Source organism: Seriola aureovittata, chromosome 1, assembly GCF_021018895.1.
Source record: "Seriola aureovittata isolate HTS-2021-v1 ecotype China chromosome 1, ASM2101889v1, whole genome shotgun sequence".
Lineage (NCBI taxonomy): Eukaryota > Metazoa > Chordata > Actinopteri > Carangiformes > Carangidae > Seriola > Seriola aureovittata.
Genome location: NC_079364.1, coordinates 24,419,467 through 24,437,884, shown reverse-complemented (window position 1 = coordinate 24,437,884; position 18,418 = coordinate 24,419,467). Strand labels below are relative to the sequence as shown.

Genomic DNA, 18,418 nt, shown 5'->3' with positions numbered 1-18,418 from the left:
GAAATCCAGCTAATAGTCATTACAGGATCCCGGTGCCTGCACATCCTACCTGCTTGCCAAGGCAGCTCCCTCACACTTCATATTTGCATTGTGTCATCTTATCAGCATTCACCCAGACAGAGGACAGATCACACGGCAGACTGACAGCCAGATCACTAGTATCAGTAAATAGGACTGAGGGAGAGGAGAGTGAGGAGAATTAGACGTCCTGTACTCTGCAATATAAAAAAAAAAAAAAAAACACAAAGAAATGATACAATGGCACAACATTGTGACGCTAAAAATAGCCGGAACAATATTATTTTTCTCCTGATGTAAAATTAATGTCCAGATTCTTTGTGATGCCCCCCCCCCCCCGCTGTTTTCCGAGTGGCGAGGAAGGGTGAACTCTAAGAACCCTGTGTGCTCAGTCACTTCTGGGCCCATGCAGTCAATAAGGCTATTTCTGATCTCCGGATGGCTAGGGTTTCAAAGCCTGTTTAAATGGGCTCCCACAAAGCCGGAAGCACCAACCTCAGTCCTCTCCCTCCCTGTCTTTCTCCCTCTCTCTCTTTCCTCCTCCACTCTTTCTCTAAATATTGAGAGGGAGCTCAGCTTGCCTACCCCCTCGGTAAAGAGAAGGGGAAGCAGGAGAGGAGGGGGGTGTCCTCCCCTTCCACATGCAGAGTGGTGAGGAAAGACAGGGAAGCGCAGGGTCAGGGCTCCCAGTGCTAAGCTGTGAAAGGCAAACGTTTGGCAGAGTAATTACACGCCGCACTGCTCTGGGAGTGATTAGTGATAGTTGTCTGTTCAAAGTGTTTGGAGCTCACAGCCTTTATGGGCTACGCTTGCCTTCCCTTTGCCTAATGTTTAGATTGCATTTGCATCAGGAAGAGAGTTGCATGTGTCAACATAAACAGTGCACCTGTGAGGCTCACCAACTGTGCACTTGCATGTGTTTCACTGATGCTCAAAATATATTTCACTCCAATATCCGGCAAAGATGATGGCACATATTTCACAACTTGTCTATCACAATTTTGTCAACGCATCGCTCGAGTTAGCCAGTATCATATTATTATTTTGCATTAAACTAAAACTGTTGAATTTATACATTGTCAAAAATGTATGCTCTGAACATCTTCTGAAACAAACAATAAAATATACATATTACTAATATCGTAATAAAATATTATTATATTATTAGTATATGCTTTCAAGCTGTATTATTTATACTGTATATTATGATAGCAAGTCAATCTAGCATATAATAGATACGATGGCCCCTCCTGGCACAACAAAATCCTCTCCCCTCCCAGGTCAGGTGACATTGTGGTGCATTGCAATCAACGTGCTCAGGTGGTGCGGCCGGGACTGCCAGCCTTTGATGTCCTTGCTGTGTTTGTGTTGGCTGGCCATGCTGTCCCTACACGGCCTGCAGATGTGCCTGCAAGCTGTAAGGTGAGCAGCAACGCTCCTGAGTAACGTGTCCAGTTGTAATGACAGAGGGTGTGGCGGAGGCAGGAGGGGGCGTGAACAACAGGAACAGACGGATACAAGGTAGAAGACACGAGGGATTAGGAAATGAATGATTCTAGCAATGGAAATATTTTGATATCAATATTCATTCTAGCAAAATGAATTCCTTTCTTTGTTGAATGGAAACACGTCTAATTGGGTGACTCAGTTAATTGTTCTGTTCTGGTGTTATAAACAGACATTAACTGTGCACAGTTGACTTTTTTTCATAAAAAAAAAAAGCTCTGGTGGTTGACATAAGTTCTTTACTGAGCTCTGTCCCTTTGAAAACCTGAGATACACTCGATTTTAATCCTACTGATATCTTTTGGGGCCTAAAAAATACCTTAACAAATGAGAATAGTCTGTATCAAAGGAATGATAGGTACACACCTTCTCACACTAATCCCAACACAGGGGCCGACTTTCACAGAGGCTGGAGAGTTGGGTGGCAAAGCAGAGTAGAAACAAACACAGCCGTGAACAGAAAAGGAAATACCTCAGGGACTTTCAAGGATTGGGAAAGAGGTAAGACAGTACCTGTAGTGCAATCCCCTCCAAATCTGCACCAGGTGTCAGGCATTAAGGAGAGCATCTCCGCTTTGGCTTTCCACGTCTGGCTCAATCACCCAGGGCAGTGTGTCAGATGTTGGACAAAACGGATACTCTCGAAGAAGAAGAAGATGAAGTGGAGAAGGAGGAGGAGGAGGAGGAAGACCTGGGGCTCAGCACAGTACAGCAAAGAAAATTTCTGATGGCAAAAGTAGTCTAATAAAAATGCCCTTTTGTCGGGGTAATTTCATTATTTTGCCACGATTCTCATCAATGTTTGACATTTAAATATTCAATTACATGTAAAATTAGTCTACCGAGAATACAGTACGTTGAGAAGGCTGCAGTAAGACAATAAAATACGGGAAGCAGAGCTGAACACTTTGGGTTTTAATGAGTTAAGATAGATTTAGAATAACATTACACTGTACCCCATTGAGATTTTCAGTTAACTACAAAGACAACTGAGCACTGACTATTCCCTGTGTGATAATACAAAGCAAGGAGTACACTATAGAATGCTTAGCTTAATATTAACATTATACTCTCAATCATAAAGACAAGGTCTAAACTGAACACCTGGCACCTTCTCAATTTCAAGCATGTAAGCATTTTGCATGTGCAATTGTCCCGAAACAAAACAGTGGCAGCGGAATACTTCAGTACCCAGAGAGAGGAAGGAACATAGAGCCATGCTGGCATTGTTGTTGCCACAGATTATACATGACACACCGAATAAAAAGGGCTGATTGTAAGATGTTTAAATGTATCAGAGGCATGGGAGAGGAAACTTAATACCTCAGCACTGGGAGATGGAGAATGCGACTGGGCACGTGCGGAATGCAGAGTGGCAGGAGGAAAGCGGCAATCTAAATTTCTAATGCTGAGGATGTTTCCCATTCTGTGTTTATGAAACATGGCTGCCGGGACTACAAAGGTAAGGGGATACAGCATCAAAGTCTGCCCTGACAAAAACAAAAAAGCAACAATGCTGCAGTGGAATGCACGACAGAACATAATACCCCACCTCCTCCTTCTCCTCTCCCCTAAGCAGTCTCATTTGATTACAGTGTAGCAGGCCCCAAATCAACCCCTTAGTCCCATTTCTCACTCCCCACTGGTGCTGCGAGTAGGAGGCAGAACACGACTTGCCAAAGTGGCCAGGGAGGAAAGGAGGAGAGGTGATGTTGTGGAGGAGAATCCCTCATTTGGGGAACAAAAGAACATGGGAATGGGTGAGCCGAGGTGTCCGCGGCAGGGGTGAAAAGTGGTTGTTGTCCCAAGTGTGGTGACTGAGGCAGAGACTGCATGTCTGATGACGGCGAAGGCAACGTATCGTTTACAGGCTCCCTCAGCAGAAGCCCCTCGCATGTCCGTCTCCAGCCACAGAGTTCGCCCTCTACTTAAGGCAACAAGAGTCAGGCTCAGCATTACAAGCCTATTAAAAGATACTTTTAATTATGCCCTGCTCTCCCGGGATCATTTCTTCCATGAACTCTGTGTTTCTTTGGCATGTGCACTTAGGAATGGCACAACCAGAAGCACGTGTTGTTTTCTCCCTCCAATTAAAGGGCATGTTGACAGATTAAGGCTGCTTCTGGTTTGTGCTCCACTAACGCATTTAGCGAAGATGATGAACATGGAGCGAAGAGGGGGGGCCCAGAGAGACAGTGAGAGAGAGAGAGAGAGAGAGAGAGAGAGAGAGAGAAAGAGAGGGAGAGAGAAGGAAAAAGAGGATGAGAAAAAGAAAAAGAGAAAGAACATGTACATGAACCCTAAGGGATTAATGTGTTTACATTACCTGGGCTGTGATCTATCACCAACCTCGTCAACTTCTATTATGCATCACATACATAAGCAAGCAACAGACCTGGGAGCCCCTGCAACTCACTCATACTATTTCAATTGGATTAAGTCAGTGCAAATATCTAGAGCACAGCTCCCACACTGTGGTTTTAGCATTCTGGTAGTCATTTGATTTGTACGTTGTATCACTTTACCTTCATGAAGGCATTGCAGGAGTACCTCCTACATGCCTCAAGAGCTTTAAAGTAGTATGGGATTTAGATGATTACCATATGGCACCTATAGCACCATCAAAACAAACACGCTTTCTAGCCTAGCCGTGGGTCTGGTTAGACAACAGTCAGGCACGGAAGCCCTCAGATCATGAATCAGAATATACAGGTACACACCAGTGAGAGGAATAAGGGAATGTTAAGTATGTGGATTCACCATCTGTGATATTCACAACATGAGGTTTATTTTGTCCCAGCTGCAGTCGCAGATCTGTATAGTGTGTAAAACACTCAGATGGAGAGGTCTGGCATCACTGTATAAATGCTGACAGTGGAGTCTGCAGCAGGGCCCCTGAAAGAGCTCATATTCACACTCAGGCTTCATTATATCCAATCAATATTCGTTTAGTCACTGAGCCTATTGACTCGTTTCTGAAATAATATTACAGGTCATTTGTCTTGTCATGGAGTACGGAGAATTATCCCTTTTATACCATCCCCCCCATTCGGAAAAGGGGGTATGGGGCGAGTCTGGATATGCTCTATGGATACAACTGTAAATAAATATTTTTGATAAAACACTGAAAAATCAATGGGTGCTTCCTGTGATCCATCTCGAGCGAATCAATCATAATCTGCACAGCTGGCAGTGTGGTGCAGGAGGACGGCGTGGCAGTGAGAGAAGGGTGCAATCTTTGTCTGATACCTCTCATTTTGGAATCGCTTCTCATAATAGGGTCATCATTTCATCACTTAGCCAATCCAGAGCCCTGCCATTCAGCCTTGCGGGGATCTTGGTGAGTAGGGGGAGGGGGGACGGGCCCCATCAGGAGTAAACTGAACACACACACACGCACGCACACACTCTCTCCATACATCTTCATTCGAGTCAATAAAAGAAAAAGAGATCGCAAGAACAGAGAAGAGATCAGAAAATAGATTATCTCTCCTGAAAGCCAAATTGGCTCATTGTGCTTCATCTGAACTGTGTGATTTTCAAACTTAAATAAAATCATCAAATCTGAATTGTGTATCATGTGAGCAGCGGTTGTGATATTTATCAGGTAAAACATTAATCATATAAATCAAATGATTTAAAACTGACTGAGTGTTGTATCAGAACATACATGCATGTGCTTGTGCAATAATTATAATTTCCACAAGTGAATAAAGTGAATTTAATTGGTGGCACAGTTAAATTTTATCTGCAAGTGTGTGTGTGTGTGTGTGTGTGTGTGTGTGTGTGTGTGTGTGTGTGTGTGTCTGCATGCCTGTGTGTTAGGTGGGTTGAATGGTGCATTTCACAGACTGCTTGGTGACATAGGAAGACTTCCTCAACATGGATCTGAACAAATTCAAAACATAGACAAACAAACAGTCAGTTATTATTTTTAATACATTTGGGTAATAAACAACGTTATACCAGCAACATTACCACTATAAAAAACACAAAAAGTGCAGTAACAGCTGATGTCATGGCTATCACATTTTAAAATACATAAATAAAACGGGTAAAATTACTGCTGTAATAATAATTACTTTAATTATAATGGCTAATCATGGCTGTATGGGATTCCAGTTGTTTAGTCAAGTAGCATACGGCACATATGTTTAATCATTTAATAACCCCCCTCTTCAAAAAAAAAAAAAAAAAAAAAATGCAAGGTCAAAAATAAATTACATCCATTATTTGCAGCAAATCTCCCCAAAGCATTTGGAGCGAAAACTGTTTTGAATTTCAATTGGCTTCCAAGTGGCAAAAGCCCTCAGCTAATACATCAAAGAAAAATTGGTGTCAACTAATCGGTTTAGGACACAGATTTAGAATGGTTAAAAATCCCATGAACACTTCAAGCATTTTTCTGTATACCACTAAAGGCTTGGGAGCAGCACAGCTGACCTTGTGCGCTCCAGAAACCTGTCCGCCACCACATTAACTGACTGTTTAACTCACCCAGCCACGCAATTAGTCCGCCACAACGCATAATGTTGTGTAATAATAGCCTCTATATCCAATTTAGATTACACTTGCTCCCTAAGGCATTTTAAGTGGCATGCACCATCTTTCATTCACTTCTTCTTTGCCACGTAAAGCCGTTTTCATGCGTCAAAACCGAGGTCGTTCTCTCAGGGGAAAAAAAAAAAAAAAAAAGGGATAAGCGATAACGAAGAGGAAGCGACAAAGTTAGAAGCTGTCAAAACACCACACATCGAGATTTAGATTCGGATCAGCATATTGCATGAAGGTAACCCACTTTTACGCACCTACAAACACAAATGCAGTTTTCGACATTGAAAAAAAAAAAAAAAAAACCCGCAAATGAACAAAACTATACTCACCTACACCTCTTCCTCTACCGGTGCAGTGCTGAGAGGTGGTAGCAGTTGCCATAACCTACTCCTATTATAGGCTCCGTGATCTCAAATTATGGGTCCTCCTCCTACTTCAGAGAGCAACTCTCAACAGAAACGCATTAAGGAGGACACATGACACAGACCCTTCAACCGAGGCTCTCTAAACTTTGCCGGTATCTTTTAAGTAATAAATAAATGCATTGCATAATGTCACTGATCCTGCATGCCACTTTGCAACAGCTCCCAGCGGCACAAAGCATTATAAAATGTGGAAATTGTCTTTTATATCACGGGATGACGGACGTTAATGTCGCTATAAGAAGAATATACCTGTGTCTACTAATGAGGCTATTTTATGGCATTTTCACAACATAACATCACACTGTCTCTGCCGGCTCTTGTCGCTGTTGTGGCTGCTCTTATGAAAAAAAAAAAAAAAAGTTGCAGTAATTAGTTGACTGTCTAAAGGCTGTGAAACTAGGTCTCATAGTATCACTGTCATCTGATTAGGCTGTACTGTAGGGTCGCTTTGTGTATCCATTCTTCTTTCTGTTCTCCTTCCTCTCCCTCTCTCCACTCGTGTGTGTGTGTGTGTGTGTGTGTGTGTGTGTGTGTGTCTGTGTCTGTGTGTGTGCTCCTAAGTCTGCGTCGGCTCCCACTGTACCAGCGTCATCGTTCTCTGCTCTCTAGAGGTTTTCAGAGCGTAAAAAAACACGTGAGTGTGTGCACACACTCTTTAGCAGCGCCTACAGCGATCCCTTTCGGCTTATCTGAGACTTGAACTGGAAAGTCAATCACCAGAATGAGAGCAGCTCTTAGATAGGCTATTTGAAACACAGTTAAAAATAATTAGTATAGCCCAGTAATATTTCTTGACGCCACCTTAGTTATCCGCAACCCATTAAACAGGTAAAGCTATTTTTGAATGCCTTATAAAATATAATATTTATTAGAAATACTACTGCTACTACTACTACTACTACTAATAATAATAATAATAATAAAACAACAACAATAATAATAATGATAATAATAATGACGAGAATAATATTAATACAAAATCATAATTTAATAATTAATTTTAATTTTTTTATTTTATGTATCATTGCATAACAGACATTTGGCAGATGTCTAATGTCCATTAAATATAAAAAAGTAGTTGCCGATAACGGTGACATATTAAATGGCCTATCCAATATTTCAGCGAAGAAATATATCTGCAGTGATCAAATGAGATTACATCCACTGGTCCAGGCGGATTTGGTGTAGTTGGCACTAATCTGCCCTGGCTTGAGGGTTTATGACTTTCTGAGTGTGTGTGTCTGACTGGTTTATTCCAGGATCTATTACAAAAACTATTTAACCGTCGCCACAGTAAATCGTTCAAACACAAGTGGCGGCGCAGACTAAACATAGCTACTTCTACGACCACAACACACAAATGGCAGCGAGGAAAAGTTTGTTGGCATACAATAACCGTTCTGATAGAGCCGTTCGGTCGAGTGCTGTTTGCGCCATCTTACTTGCACTTTTCAGCTGTCATATATCTTACCAATGCAATATGCGTCTGGCGTTAGAAAGTCGACAATGCACAATAGCAGTAATCCATCTGAAACTCCCACTGCGGATTTTAACACAAGGCGCACGGAGATCACGGAGCACCAGTCTGTTGATATAACGCACATATTTAAAATGACGACTTTTTTTTACGCACAAAGAAAGAATAACAAAAAGAGAGCACAGCAGTGGAGCGCCTTTTTAATTCCTGCCGGTATCTTGCAAGCCCATATCCTGGCACACAACAGCCGATTTGTTATTGATCAAGTGTGAAAGTGACGGCTTCGTATTTGGGAAAAAAAAAGAAGAAAGTTGGGAGTTGACAGACTCGCATGATGTCGCCATCCAAAGGGGGGGCTGCCAGACGCACTTGAGACTTACTGCAACGAGCCTTGTTAAAGAGGAAAAAAAAATAGAGAAATACAGAATGAGAAGGATTGTTAGTTAACGCGAGAGAAAGGATGGGGTGAGGAAGAGAGAGGGAGAGAGGGAGAGAGAGAGAGAGAGAGAGAGAGAGAGAGGAGAGAGAGAGAGAGAGAGAGAGAGAGAGAGAGAGAGCGAGAGAGAGAGCATGGATTTGGGCAGGGCTGTGGTTACCCAACATAAGCTTGCCTTTTCCTTCGGTGACTACACCCCGAGAGGAGGAGCATAGTGTGCAGCGTAGTAGGCGTCAGGATCCTCAATTTCCAACTTAGCATCTTGGCAGGACATTTTCCCAAGCAAAGCCCCCGTCCGACGGGTAAAAAAAAAACTTCTGCACGGGCATGAGAGCGACGGTGCAACTCAGATAAGGGAGCAACAGAAAAACAAAACGAGACAAAACATCCGACGGGCAGCAGCTGACTGGCAGCGACCAAAACAATCCATTCAGTATCTAAGCCGATTTTTTATTTAGTCACTCTTACTTTTTTTTGTCTTCACCACTGTCATTTAGAAGGGGGGACAGACAGCGGGTCTGCAGACACACGGCTCTATGCGCTCCGACAGCAGCGCATGAGAAAATAAAGGGGGGAAAGTGCGCAAGTTAAGTGGCTTATACTCTCTGGGCTCCAGCATGGCGTATCCTCAGGGCTACTTGTACCAGCCGTCCGCTTCTTTAGCCCTGTATTCATGCCCTGCGTACAGCACCAGCGTTATATCCGGACCCAGAACCGAGGAACTTGGGAGATCCTCTTCGGGATCTGCTTTTGCGCCCTATGCCGGATCTACTGCGTTCACCAGCGCCTCGCCAGGCTACAACTCCCACTTACCATACAGTGCAGACGCGGCGGCAGCTGCCACATTCACCTCGTACGTGGTGAGTAAACTAAAGGTGATTATTCATTGTAATAGGAAGCAAAAAAAAAAAGCGAGGATATTAGCTCGTTATAGAAGATTTCAGTGTCAGCGCTTTGAGTCCGCTGTGAGTCCAGCGATTAGGAAGAAATGTGCGTCACTGATGAGCGCATGGATATACAAAGACAGGATGGCAGGTCCAGAAAACGTGTTGTTGAGCGAACAGAACTAATTTTACTGAGTACTGTGCTATTACGTGGTCTTTAAGTTAACTGTTGTTTTTTTATACGAAAGAGTGGGGAATGCTTTGCCGGAGCTTCCACGCTCATAACTGACTACAACGCGCGGTCTGAAGGCAATTTAGGTCACCGTATTTGTTTCTTTTCTCTCTTTAAGTTATGCGCGTTGTGAAAGTTAAATATTTCAACTTTTGAAAAATAGACAGGAATTTTTTTGATTTTCTATGTTGTATTCTCAGTGACTGATCTCATGGCAACACAAGTAATTCATACAGACTGGTTCTGTAGGCCTATAGTTACCGCAAAGACTGATCCCATTACAACAGGCAAAGAAACAGAATGTTAGGCCCTTCATGCATAATGTCAACACGTCAGCATAACTGCAAATTATACTATTTTAATGGCGAGAATAAATGCAGCTGTGGGCTGATATCATGCAAATATTAATAGAAATACATACAAACACAAGATCATATTTCAAATCAAGTTCAAACTAACTCCATAAACAATAATCCCAAAGTTGAGCTACTGGATTAAAGCCAGTGTAATTGTGTGTGTGTGTGTGTGTGTGTGTGTGTGTTTGTATGTGTGTGTGCGTGTGTGTGTGTGTGTGTGTGTGAGTGTGTGTGTGTGTGGTTCATGTGTGTCTGTGCGTGTGCACGTATGTGTGTGTTCATATTTGTCTTTTTAACTATTCTGAAGCAGTTAAGAAAAAAAAAAGGGAATGTGACTAAACTTTTACACACTTTTACGTTTTTATTTTTATTACAGAGTTCTCCCTATGACCACACTACGGGTATGGCGGGCTCAATAGGATACCACCCTTACGCAGCACCCTTGGGCACCTACCCTTATGGTGACCCAGCATACCGTAAAAACGCAACCCGGGACGCCACTGCCACCCTGAAGGCCTGGCTCAATGAGCACCGCAAAAACCCCTACCCCACTAAGGGCGAGAAGATCATGCTGGCCATCATCACCAAAATGACCCTCACCCAGGTGTCCACCTGGTTCGCCAACGCCAGGAGGAGGCTAAAGAAAGAGAACAAGATGACCTGGACCCCCCGGAACCGGAGCGAGGACGAGGAGGAGGACGAGAATATTGATTTGGAGAAAAATGACGACGACGAGCCAAACAAGCCCACAGACAAGGGAGACTCCACAGACACAGAAGCAGGTCGGTGGTGCAGGAGGGAAAAAAAAAAGGGCAAAAAAAAAAAAAATCATCAATTTTTCATCGCAGTCGTTTCCACTCAGGGTGCAAAATTGATTGCTGGTTAATGGTGGTATATTATTTATAATGGGACAATTGCTTTAAATAATAATCACCTTGAACTCCCCTCGTTTGACTTCTCAGGGGCTGAAATTGCTGGTGACGCAGAGTGTTTAGCAGTCAATTTATCTTTAACTGCATAATAAGGATACAGCTGCTCTACTGCGCCGGGTATTTGGTTAAAAATCACTGCCATTGTATGATAATTATATCCAGTTTTTAACCATTGTTTAACGCTTATTATCATAACTACTGATATGAAATTACATTTTATTCGGAAAATATATTTTTAATGAAAATAGTCAGCATAATGTATGTTCAGACTTTAATTTGTACCACATTTGTTCTTGCTTGTGCAACACTGTTTATGCTCTTTCATAATTGTGGAGAGGAGTTCATTCACCTTTTCAGGCTGGCACACATCTTTATGAGGTCAATTTATGGCACACACAATAACTGTTTTTCAGGAAAACCTGCATAAGCAGCCCAATTATTTTTATAGATCCGATTTCATTTTGCATTGGTGTTCACTTGCCTCACGATTACCTAAACCATATGTTAGCAGCGTTTTAATGTTGGGCTTATTTGGCAGTAATTCTGTTCTTTATTTGTGCTTTAGATCATAAACTGCTGAACCCAGGGGACATAGGCTGCGACAGATTTAAAGAGGAGAGCCATGGCAAAGACACGGATCCCCTTCTGAGCGACTCGGAGTTAAAAGACCAGGAGGAGCGGACTACAGACTTGCTGCCGGATTCCTCAAAACCAACCACTTCGTCTCCCTCGGCGGTGCCCCGGGGGAACCAGACCGTTGCGCAACAAGACAAGCCGTCAGATTTGAGCCATGCACCGGGTACGGTGACCAGCAACGTGACCTCTGTTATCCACTCGCCCCCCTCGGCCCCTAAACCAAAACTGTGGTCCCTTGCGGAGATCGCCACGTCCTCAGACAGGTGTAAGGGCAGCGGAGAGGCGCCACAGGCTTGTCCCGGTTTGGGTCAGAGCGCAGTAATGGGCACCAACGCGTCTCCATCACGGTCCTCCCCTCAGTGCCCGCTCCCCAACAGCACGGTCCTATCCAGGCCTCTGTACTACACCTCCCCTTTCTACCCCGGCTACACGAACTATGGTGGCAGCTTTGGACACCTTCACAGTAACCACGGCTCGGTAACCACGGGCTCCACGGCACATTTCAATGGATTAAACCAGACTGTGTTAAATAGAGCAGAGGCTTTGGTAAGAGAGAGCCAGAAAGTCAGAGGCCAAACGCAGGTAGATCTTTGTAAAGACTCCCCTTATGAACTAAAGAAAGGTATGTCAAACATTTAATACCTGATATTTTCCACTCACCGCGGACTTTTATTTATTTTTTGTGGTTGCATTAAAAAAAAAGAAAAAGAATGATGAAGCAAATTCTAAGAACAGTTATTTTCTGAGTAAATGCTTATCCTCAAATTTTTAGTTTCTGAATGGTTAATCCTAAAATGTAACAAGAATGGTCTTAATCGCTGCAGCCGCCTGAGTCTATTTGTATTAAAGACTAACATGTATATTTAATGTAGCATTTTTGTATTTAAAATGGACAACACACTATCTTTGAAGTAAATTATGGAAAAAATACATACTTGTGCAGCGATTATTTGGGGGAGCAGTTGGAATGACCTGATATGTGTCTGAAGTGTTTTAAGGCCAGTTGATCTATACGAAATATTATTACAAATTTTGCACAGTGACAGATGTTTCAATGGTAATTATCATTTCGAAATATCATGACAGTGAGAGAGGACATGGTGAAAAGAAAAGGCCTACATTCAGCAAAAGTATGTTGGGATATCTAAACAAGTGATGGGCTCAGTTTCGTTTTGGTTGGTGCAAAATATTTTTTTTATTTTTTTGTGTGTGTATGAAAATGCTGGAAACATCACGGACGTGCATTTTGGTCTATGGCTTATCAACAGTTTATATTTATCCTTAAAAAACATCCAGGGCCTGCTTTTTTTTTTCTCTCTTTAACTTAAGCACGTTTCTAAAAGTGGATATTGATATAATAACAACACCGAGGCGCAGTCATTTAACCCAATTACCTATCGTATTTTATGCAGAGCAATCAGGTGGTGAACTCCGGTAATGAGCTCGATTTTATGCCAAATTTAGACCTCATTACTATTTTCCAAGGCGTGGCAAAGCTGTTAAGAGGGACGCGACCATGCATTTAGAACATACTGCCCTATTATATATCATTAATGGAGAGTCTCTTTAATGGCGCGTTAGATGTGAAACATAGCTGTTTGGAGAAAAGGGAGAAAGCTGTGATGCACACAGCAGAGACAGACACATGCACTGTGAAGCCGGTAGCCAGGCACTGTCCTCTAACTCTTCCAACTTCTGCAGGTAGGTGTCACACTTGCTCCTAATTTCAGGGGGACTCTTTGTTAATCCGTCACGGAAACCCATCCCTGATCAAATGGCCTGGTTAAAAAGAAGTGGAGCCGATGGGGCACACACAATGATCACAGTTATTATGAGGATTATAGCAACTTTGACAAGTGGATAAAAAAAAAAGGCACGAATTACATATTTGACAGACATGCAGAACAAAAAACATAAGGCTATTTCCCACTGCAGATAAGAAAGGTGTATTTTTTTTTTCCTGATGGTTTATTGAGGTTGGAATTATACATTCAAAAAAAGAAAAAGTGAATGTCGTATCAAAAACACGTTATTATTATTAATTATTATTATTATTATCATTATTATCATCAGATTATCATCATTTTATTACAGTATCATTATTATTTTGAAGCCTCGTCAGTATTGCAAAGATTGTAGGCCACAAAGCCTTAGTAGCATAGGCCTCAATTTCTTTTTGAAATGTGTGAAATGTGATTTAGGCTATTTGCGTGTGTGTGAGTGTGCAATATTTTTGCAATATATATATATATATATATATATATATATATATTAATGCTATATTTATGCTATGCTACATTTATTTTAATTTATTTTTTATTTGTTTACAGTACATTTTAAATAACTTACTATTTCAATTACATAGTTTTTATTATTGCTATTATTATTATTATTATTATTATTATTATTATTATTATCATTATTGGTGCTGTTATGGTTGACCTCCATTGAAGTGGGACAGCATGCTCTTGTTTATGGCTGCCATTAATCTCTGTAGTTTACTTTCCCCTTCTCCAGTTTGAAATCTCCCCTGGGGTTTATAAAATTCCCTCAGCCTTAATGTCCTCTATTCGGGCCCTCTATTTTAATCTGACAGAGTGTGCTGGAGCAGTGATTGCGACACATCAGCCGGCTAAATAGCATAATTATGTTTTTCTTTGCTGATCCCCGGGGGATTGAGCTGTTCGATGCAATGTCCCCTAAGAGAGTATTAGAGTTTTATTAGAAATTGCGTTGTTTTCTCAGAATTGATTGAAGAAGTCATGTTTCACAGGGACAACATATACACACGATTTCTGGGGTGCAAATCATCTGTGTGAGGCCAGGTAAATACTGTGACGTTTATGTGTCAAATAGGTTTGTCATGTTTTTGTGTGTGTGCGGGAGGATGTGGTGTTAGAGCGCTGCGAGTCAAGCGCACAGTCGCTTGATGATGTTATTCCAATTAACTTTCTCAGTATAAAAATAGACGGGACACGTTGAGAGGATGATCATCTAAACTGAGACTGCGACCAGGGGGCAGGCGTGATAAAACACGTCTGACTGCTGAAATGGCTTATTTCAACACTTTTTTGTACAGTGCTGTTTTACGATAGAGAATATTTTGTGGTGTTTTTTTCCCCTCTAATGATGTTCAAATTCACCATTCAGCTTTGTCTCCCCCCACTGTTGTTGATCACATCACACCCAGTGGGAGAGAAAACACAAGAGGTCTTTGATGCTCCTGTCGAGTCTGCATTAATCCTTTGCACTGTAATTGATTATATAGCCTATTTATTATTATTATTATTATTATTATTATTATTATTATTATTATTATTATTATTATTATTATTATTATTATTACTGTGTCCCTTTGGAAAAATGTTAGAGGTCAAAGTATTTTAAATAGATATATTATATTTTCATTAACAGCAGAGATATATGGGGGTGGGGGGGGGACCCGCGACAGCTTTGATGTCACTGTATTTCAGCTCTTCATGTTCACTATAGGGCTGCGTATAAAAAAAAAATCCTTTCACCAATTAAAAAATATATATATTTGATCGTTGATTATACTTGTTCTATTTCTGGGCCTGATAAAAAAAAGACAGTCCATTAACCCCAGATTACTTGAGGAAGCGGAGAGAGAGAATTTGCAACCCTTCATCAGAGGCACGATAGCCTACAGGGGAGATCCTCTCTGCAACTTTATACAACTCGGTCTCTGGCTTCCCCTCCACTTGAATGGCGTGTCGGCTCATTGTTGGGATTGCTACAGTGTGAGAATACTAAGTAGGGGTGAAACCGTTCCCACGTGTGAAAATGGGGGAAATAATCCGACAGGAGAAGAAGCAGAAGAGAAAAGAGGAGGATAAGGTCTGTACCCTTCACTCCGACTTTGTTACTGTTCAGCCTTCACAAGCAGATTCCGGGATGTTTGAAAAAAAAAAAAAAAAGTTTCTTCTTACTGTCGTCATATCAATTAAACGATGTTTTTTTTTCAAAACTAAAAGGCCACTGGCTACATGAAGTCTGAAGGCCGCGATTAACGCTTCATTACAATTTACTGAATTAAATTTTATATATCCTGCTCAGGCCTGAAAAAATCAAATCCAATTTTTTTGTCCACCTGTCTAAAATCGAATCAATGCGTAAATAGTAAACCTCCGCGTGTACTGCCCCGAGTAGGCTTTTCCAAATCCAAATTAATAATAATAAGAATATCCTGATATAAAATTTTTAAAAAAATTAAAAAACTGACGATACAACTGTCGGATTTTTTTAAACCTACAGAAAACCAGCGACAGATTCTTTGCGGGCTACTCTGTGGATGATCACACCTTATTTATGCAGATTTACTCTAAAAGTAGATACGACATTTACGTGACTACTTCCGTGTGCTGGTGTCACGAGGGAGACTTTCAGTGGTGACTGAAAATAGTGCTAATATAAGACTAATGAATAACAAGAGTAAACCGTGGTTTCTTGTTTGTTTTCGAGACTTTTGGGAACTACAGGATTTAATGAAGAAAAGTTAAGTCTGGCATTTGTGGCCACGTATAATCCCTTTATTATTGTAATCATCTATGCAGCCCAGTGTGCAGGTTTATCACAGGTAAAGCCACCTAATCCAAAATTTGCCTACCACTCAATTTGGTTGTCCACTGTGTAAGTGCATGGGATATTTAGACAACAAAAGCTTAATGGTGTCAGATTACCCCACCTAAAAGCCCCTTTTCCTCTTAAAGGAGTTTACGCTTCTTTTCATGCTGGTATAAATATTGAAAATTCATAGCACCGGCTAAATTAAAGCATATGAAGACATTTAAAAATGTGCAATTTAATTGTTTATATTAAATCCAGTTTAATCTACTGGAAATCGCCATCTTTTATTTGACCTCACACAAAACGGACCTGCTGCAAAATACAAGTCTGAAATAAAAGGAGTTTGCCAGGAGATGTGCTGCAGGGGCAGACTTGTGAAGAAACTTGGAGCTGTGGACCAAACAGATTAGACACCTGCCACCGGACAGTGGACGCCTCTCAAATGCTACTGTATGTCAGACCACAAGGTGAAACCAAAACCTGTTGATACACACACTCCCAATATCAGCGCACGATTACTCAGCGGACCAGACGGTACAGCGTATAAACAGCCCGCTGATAAAACGTCCGTCTACACGATACAACACATACTAGCTGGGGTCAAATTCAGCTCAAACGTGTAAATAGACACCCGCTGTACTTGACCTGCGCAGTTTATTCGCAGGGGGGCATGAGCAGCAACACAAGTGTTGCCAAATGCGATAAAAAAAAAAAAAAAGAGAGATAGAGAAAGGTCTGAAATAAAAGGAGGGCGGCTTTTTCAGAAAAGGAGGTCGTTCATATCTGTGACTGGAACGAACTCGGCTGTCGAGATACTTGTTTTCCCTGGATTTTCACGTTTCCTCTTCAAAAATAGCCTTCAACTTCAAAAGCAAACCAAAAAAAATAAAAAATCACTGCAATGTTTTACAGGGACCAGCTGTGTGTCTGTGGCAGGCAGGCACACATTTCCCCCTAAACCCTATATCTTATGATATGCTGCTATATTCTTATACGTTGTTGTTTTGTTTGGCTGCTTGCTTCTTTTCTTTTTTTCTTTTTTTTTTTTTTGCTCTGATTTATTTATTTTTTCTGCAACCCTTGCATAATGCGCCACACTCACTTCTTTCTTTCATTAAGTGTAAAACCGTAAAGGAGTGAGTGACTCTCCTTCAGTGAGCCTCAGTGAAGAGTTCAGTAACTGCTCACGGCTATTTAATCATCATCATTTGCTAAATGAGAAGGCTAATTAAGGACACAATGCTTCAGCTTTAGTCTTCTGGCGAGACATGAGACTTGAGACCGCAGTCGACAGGATCTGCGCCGTGTTCGGGTAAAACAACTTGTAAAACGAATTCAGTTTTTATCCCACTTCAAATCAAACAATTGACTTATAAAATGTGTGTATATCCACCCACTCCTGGAACCATGGTAAAAAAAAAAAAAAAATGAGTGAGTCTCAAGCCTTTGACACCTCCAACGTTCATGTTAAGTGGAGTTATAAAACGGTCTTGAGCAGACTGTAAAGCGGCCCAGATAAGGTGGCAGAGAGTGATTTACCACTATTTTTTTGCACTTCACTGACTGTTTTTCTATTTCTCCATAGAGCTCCTCTGGGAGAGATTACACGTGTAATTTTCAGCTGTGAGATGTTTTAAGTGACCTCCCCCCAACATAAATAAAACATTTCTATGAAGAAGGGGGAAAAAAAACATTAAGGGAGAGTGATGAACTATGAAGTCCTAGGAGGCCAGGGGCTGGTTAGGAAAATTGAGGGATTGAGTTACAGTGGCAAATAATAATAATAATAAGTCTATTAAGGTATAGATGGGTTGTTAAAATGTGTTCATTACTTGAAATAAAAATATAACAGATTTTTTTTTTTTTTATAAAGGTGATCATTTACATTCAGGGTTGGATAATTATATAATCAGCCTGAATTCTCCAAAATGTTTCAACTGTGCAAACTAATTCTCTAATCTTAATGTATAAATAACATGACACACACAAACACACGCATGCAGGCACACACAGCCCTTCTCTGAAAGCACCTTGACTCCTTGAAAAGGGCTGCTCATTGACCAATCTGCTCTGACAGCAGTATGGCGTGAGCTTCTGACCCTGTGACTGCAAAGGGTCTGTGTTCAGTGGCCATGTAAGGGCTTACTGGCGCTCACACTGGGGGTTTCTGCCCTGCCCTGGAGGAGGTGATGTGCACACATATACACACACACACACACACACACACACACACATGCAGGAGGGACTACTATTCCACGCCAAAGCCCCTCAGGTATGCACTGCCACAGAGCAGTAAGTGTGTGCATCCAGTCTGGAGGTGGAGACACCGGTAGATTCTTCCTCCTGTGACTCTGTACAGGTCCTGCCTGTATCCT

At 41.5% G+C, this 18,418-nt stretch overlaps 1 protein-coding gene across 2 annotated transcripts; it reads left to right on the top strand.

Annotated features, from left to right (window-relative positions):
- The first annotated feature begins 8,563 nt into the window (after window positions 1-8,563).
- Window positions 8,564-12,388, top strand: irx5a (iroquois homeobox 5a). Of its 2 annotated transcripts, none has more exons than XM_056383178.1 (3): window positions 8,564-9,291; window positions 10,265-10,670; window positions 11,386-12,388. In XM_056383178.1, exons 1-3 carry the CDS (start codon window positions 9,034-9,036, stop codon window positions 12,093-12,095), a joined length of 1,374 nt encoding a protein of 457 aa, XP_056239153.1. In that variant the 5' UTR covers window positions 8,564-9,033; the 3' UTR covers window positions 12,096-12,388. The 2 variants fall into 2 exon arrangements, with proteins under 2 accessions (XP_056239153.1, XP_056239162.1); XM_056383187.1 differs by having other exon boundaries at window positions 8,566-9,276.
- The last annotated feature ends 6,030 nt before the right edge of the window (window positions 12,389-18,418 follow it).

Bases quoted from the DNA above. Each gene is read 5' to 3' on its own strand.
- irx5a (XM_056383178.1), top strand. From the start codon at position 9,034: ATGGCGTATCCTCAGGGCTACTTGTACCAGCCGTCCGCTTCTTTAGCC. The intron at 9,292-10,264 runs GTGATTATTCAT...TTTTTATTACAG, and splicing joins ACGTGGTGAGTAAACTAAAG to AGTTCTCCCTATGACCACAC. The intron at 10,671-11,385 runs GTCGGTGGTGCA...TTTGTGCTTTAG, and splicing joins CTCCACAGACACAGAAGCAG to ATCATAAACTGCTGAACCCA.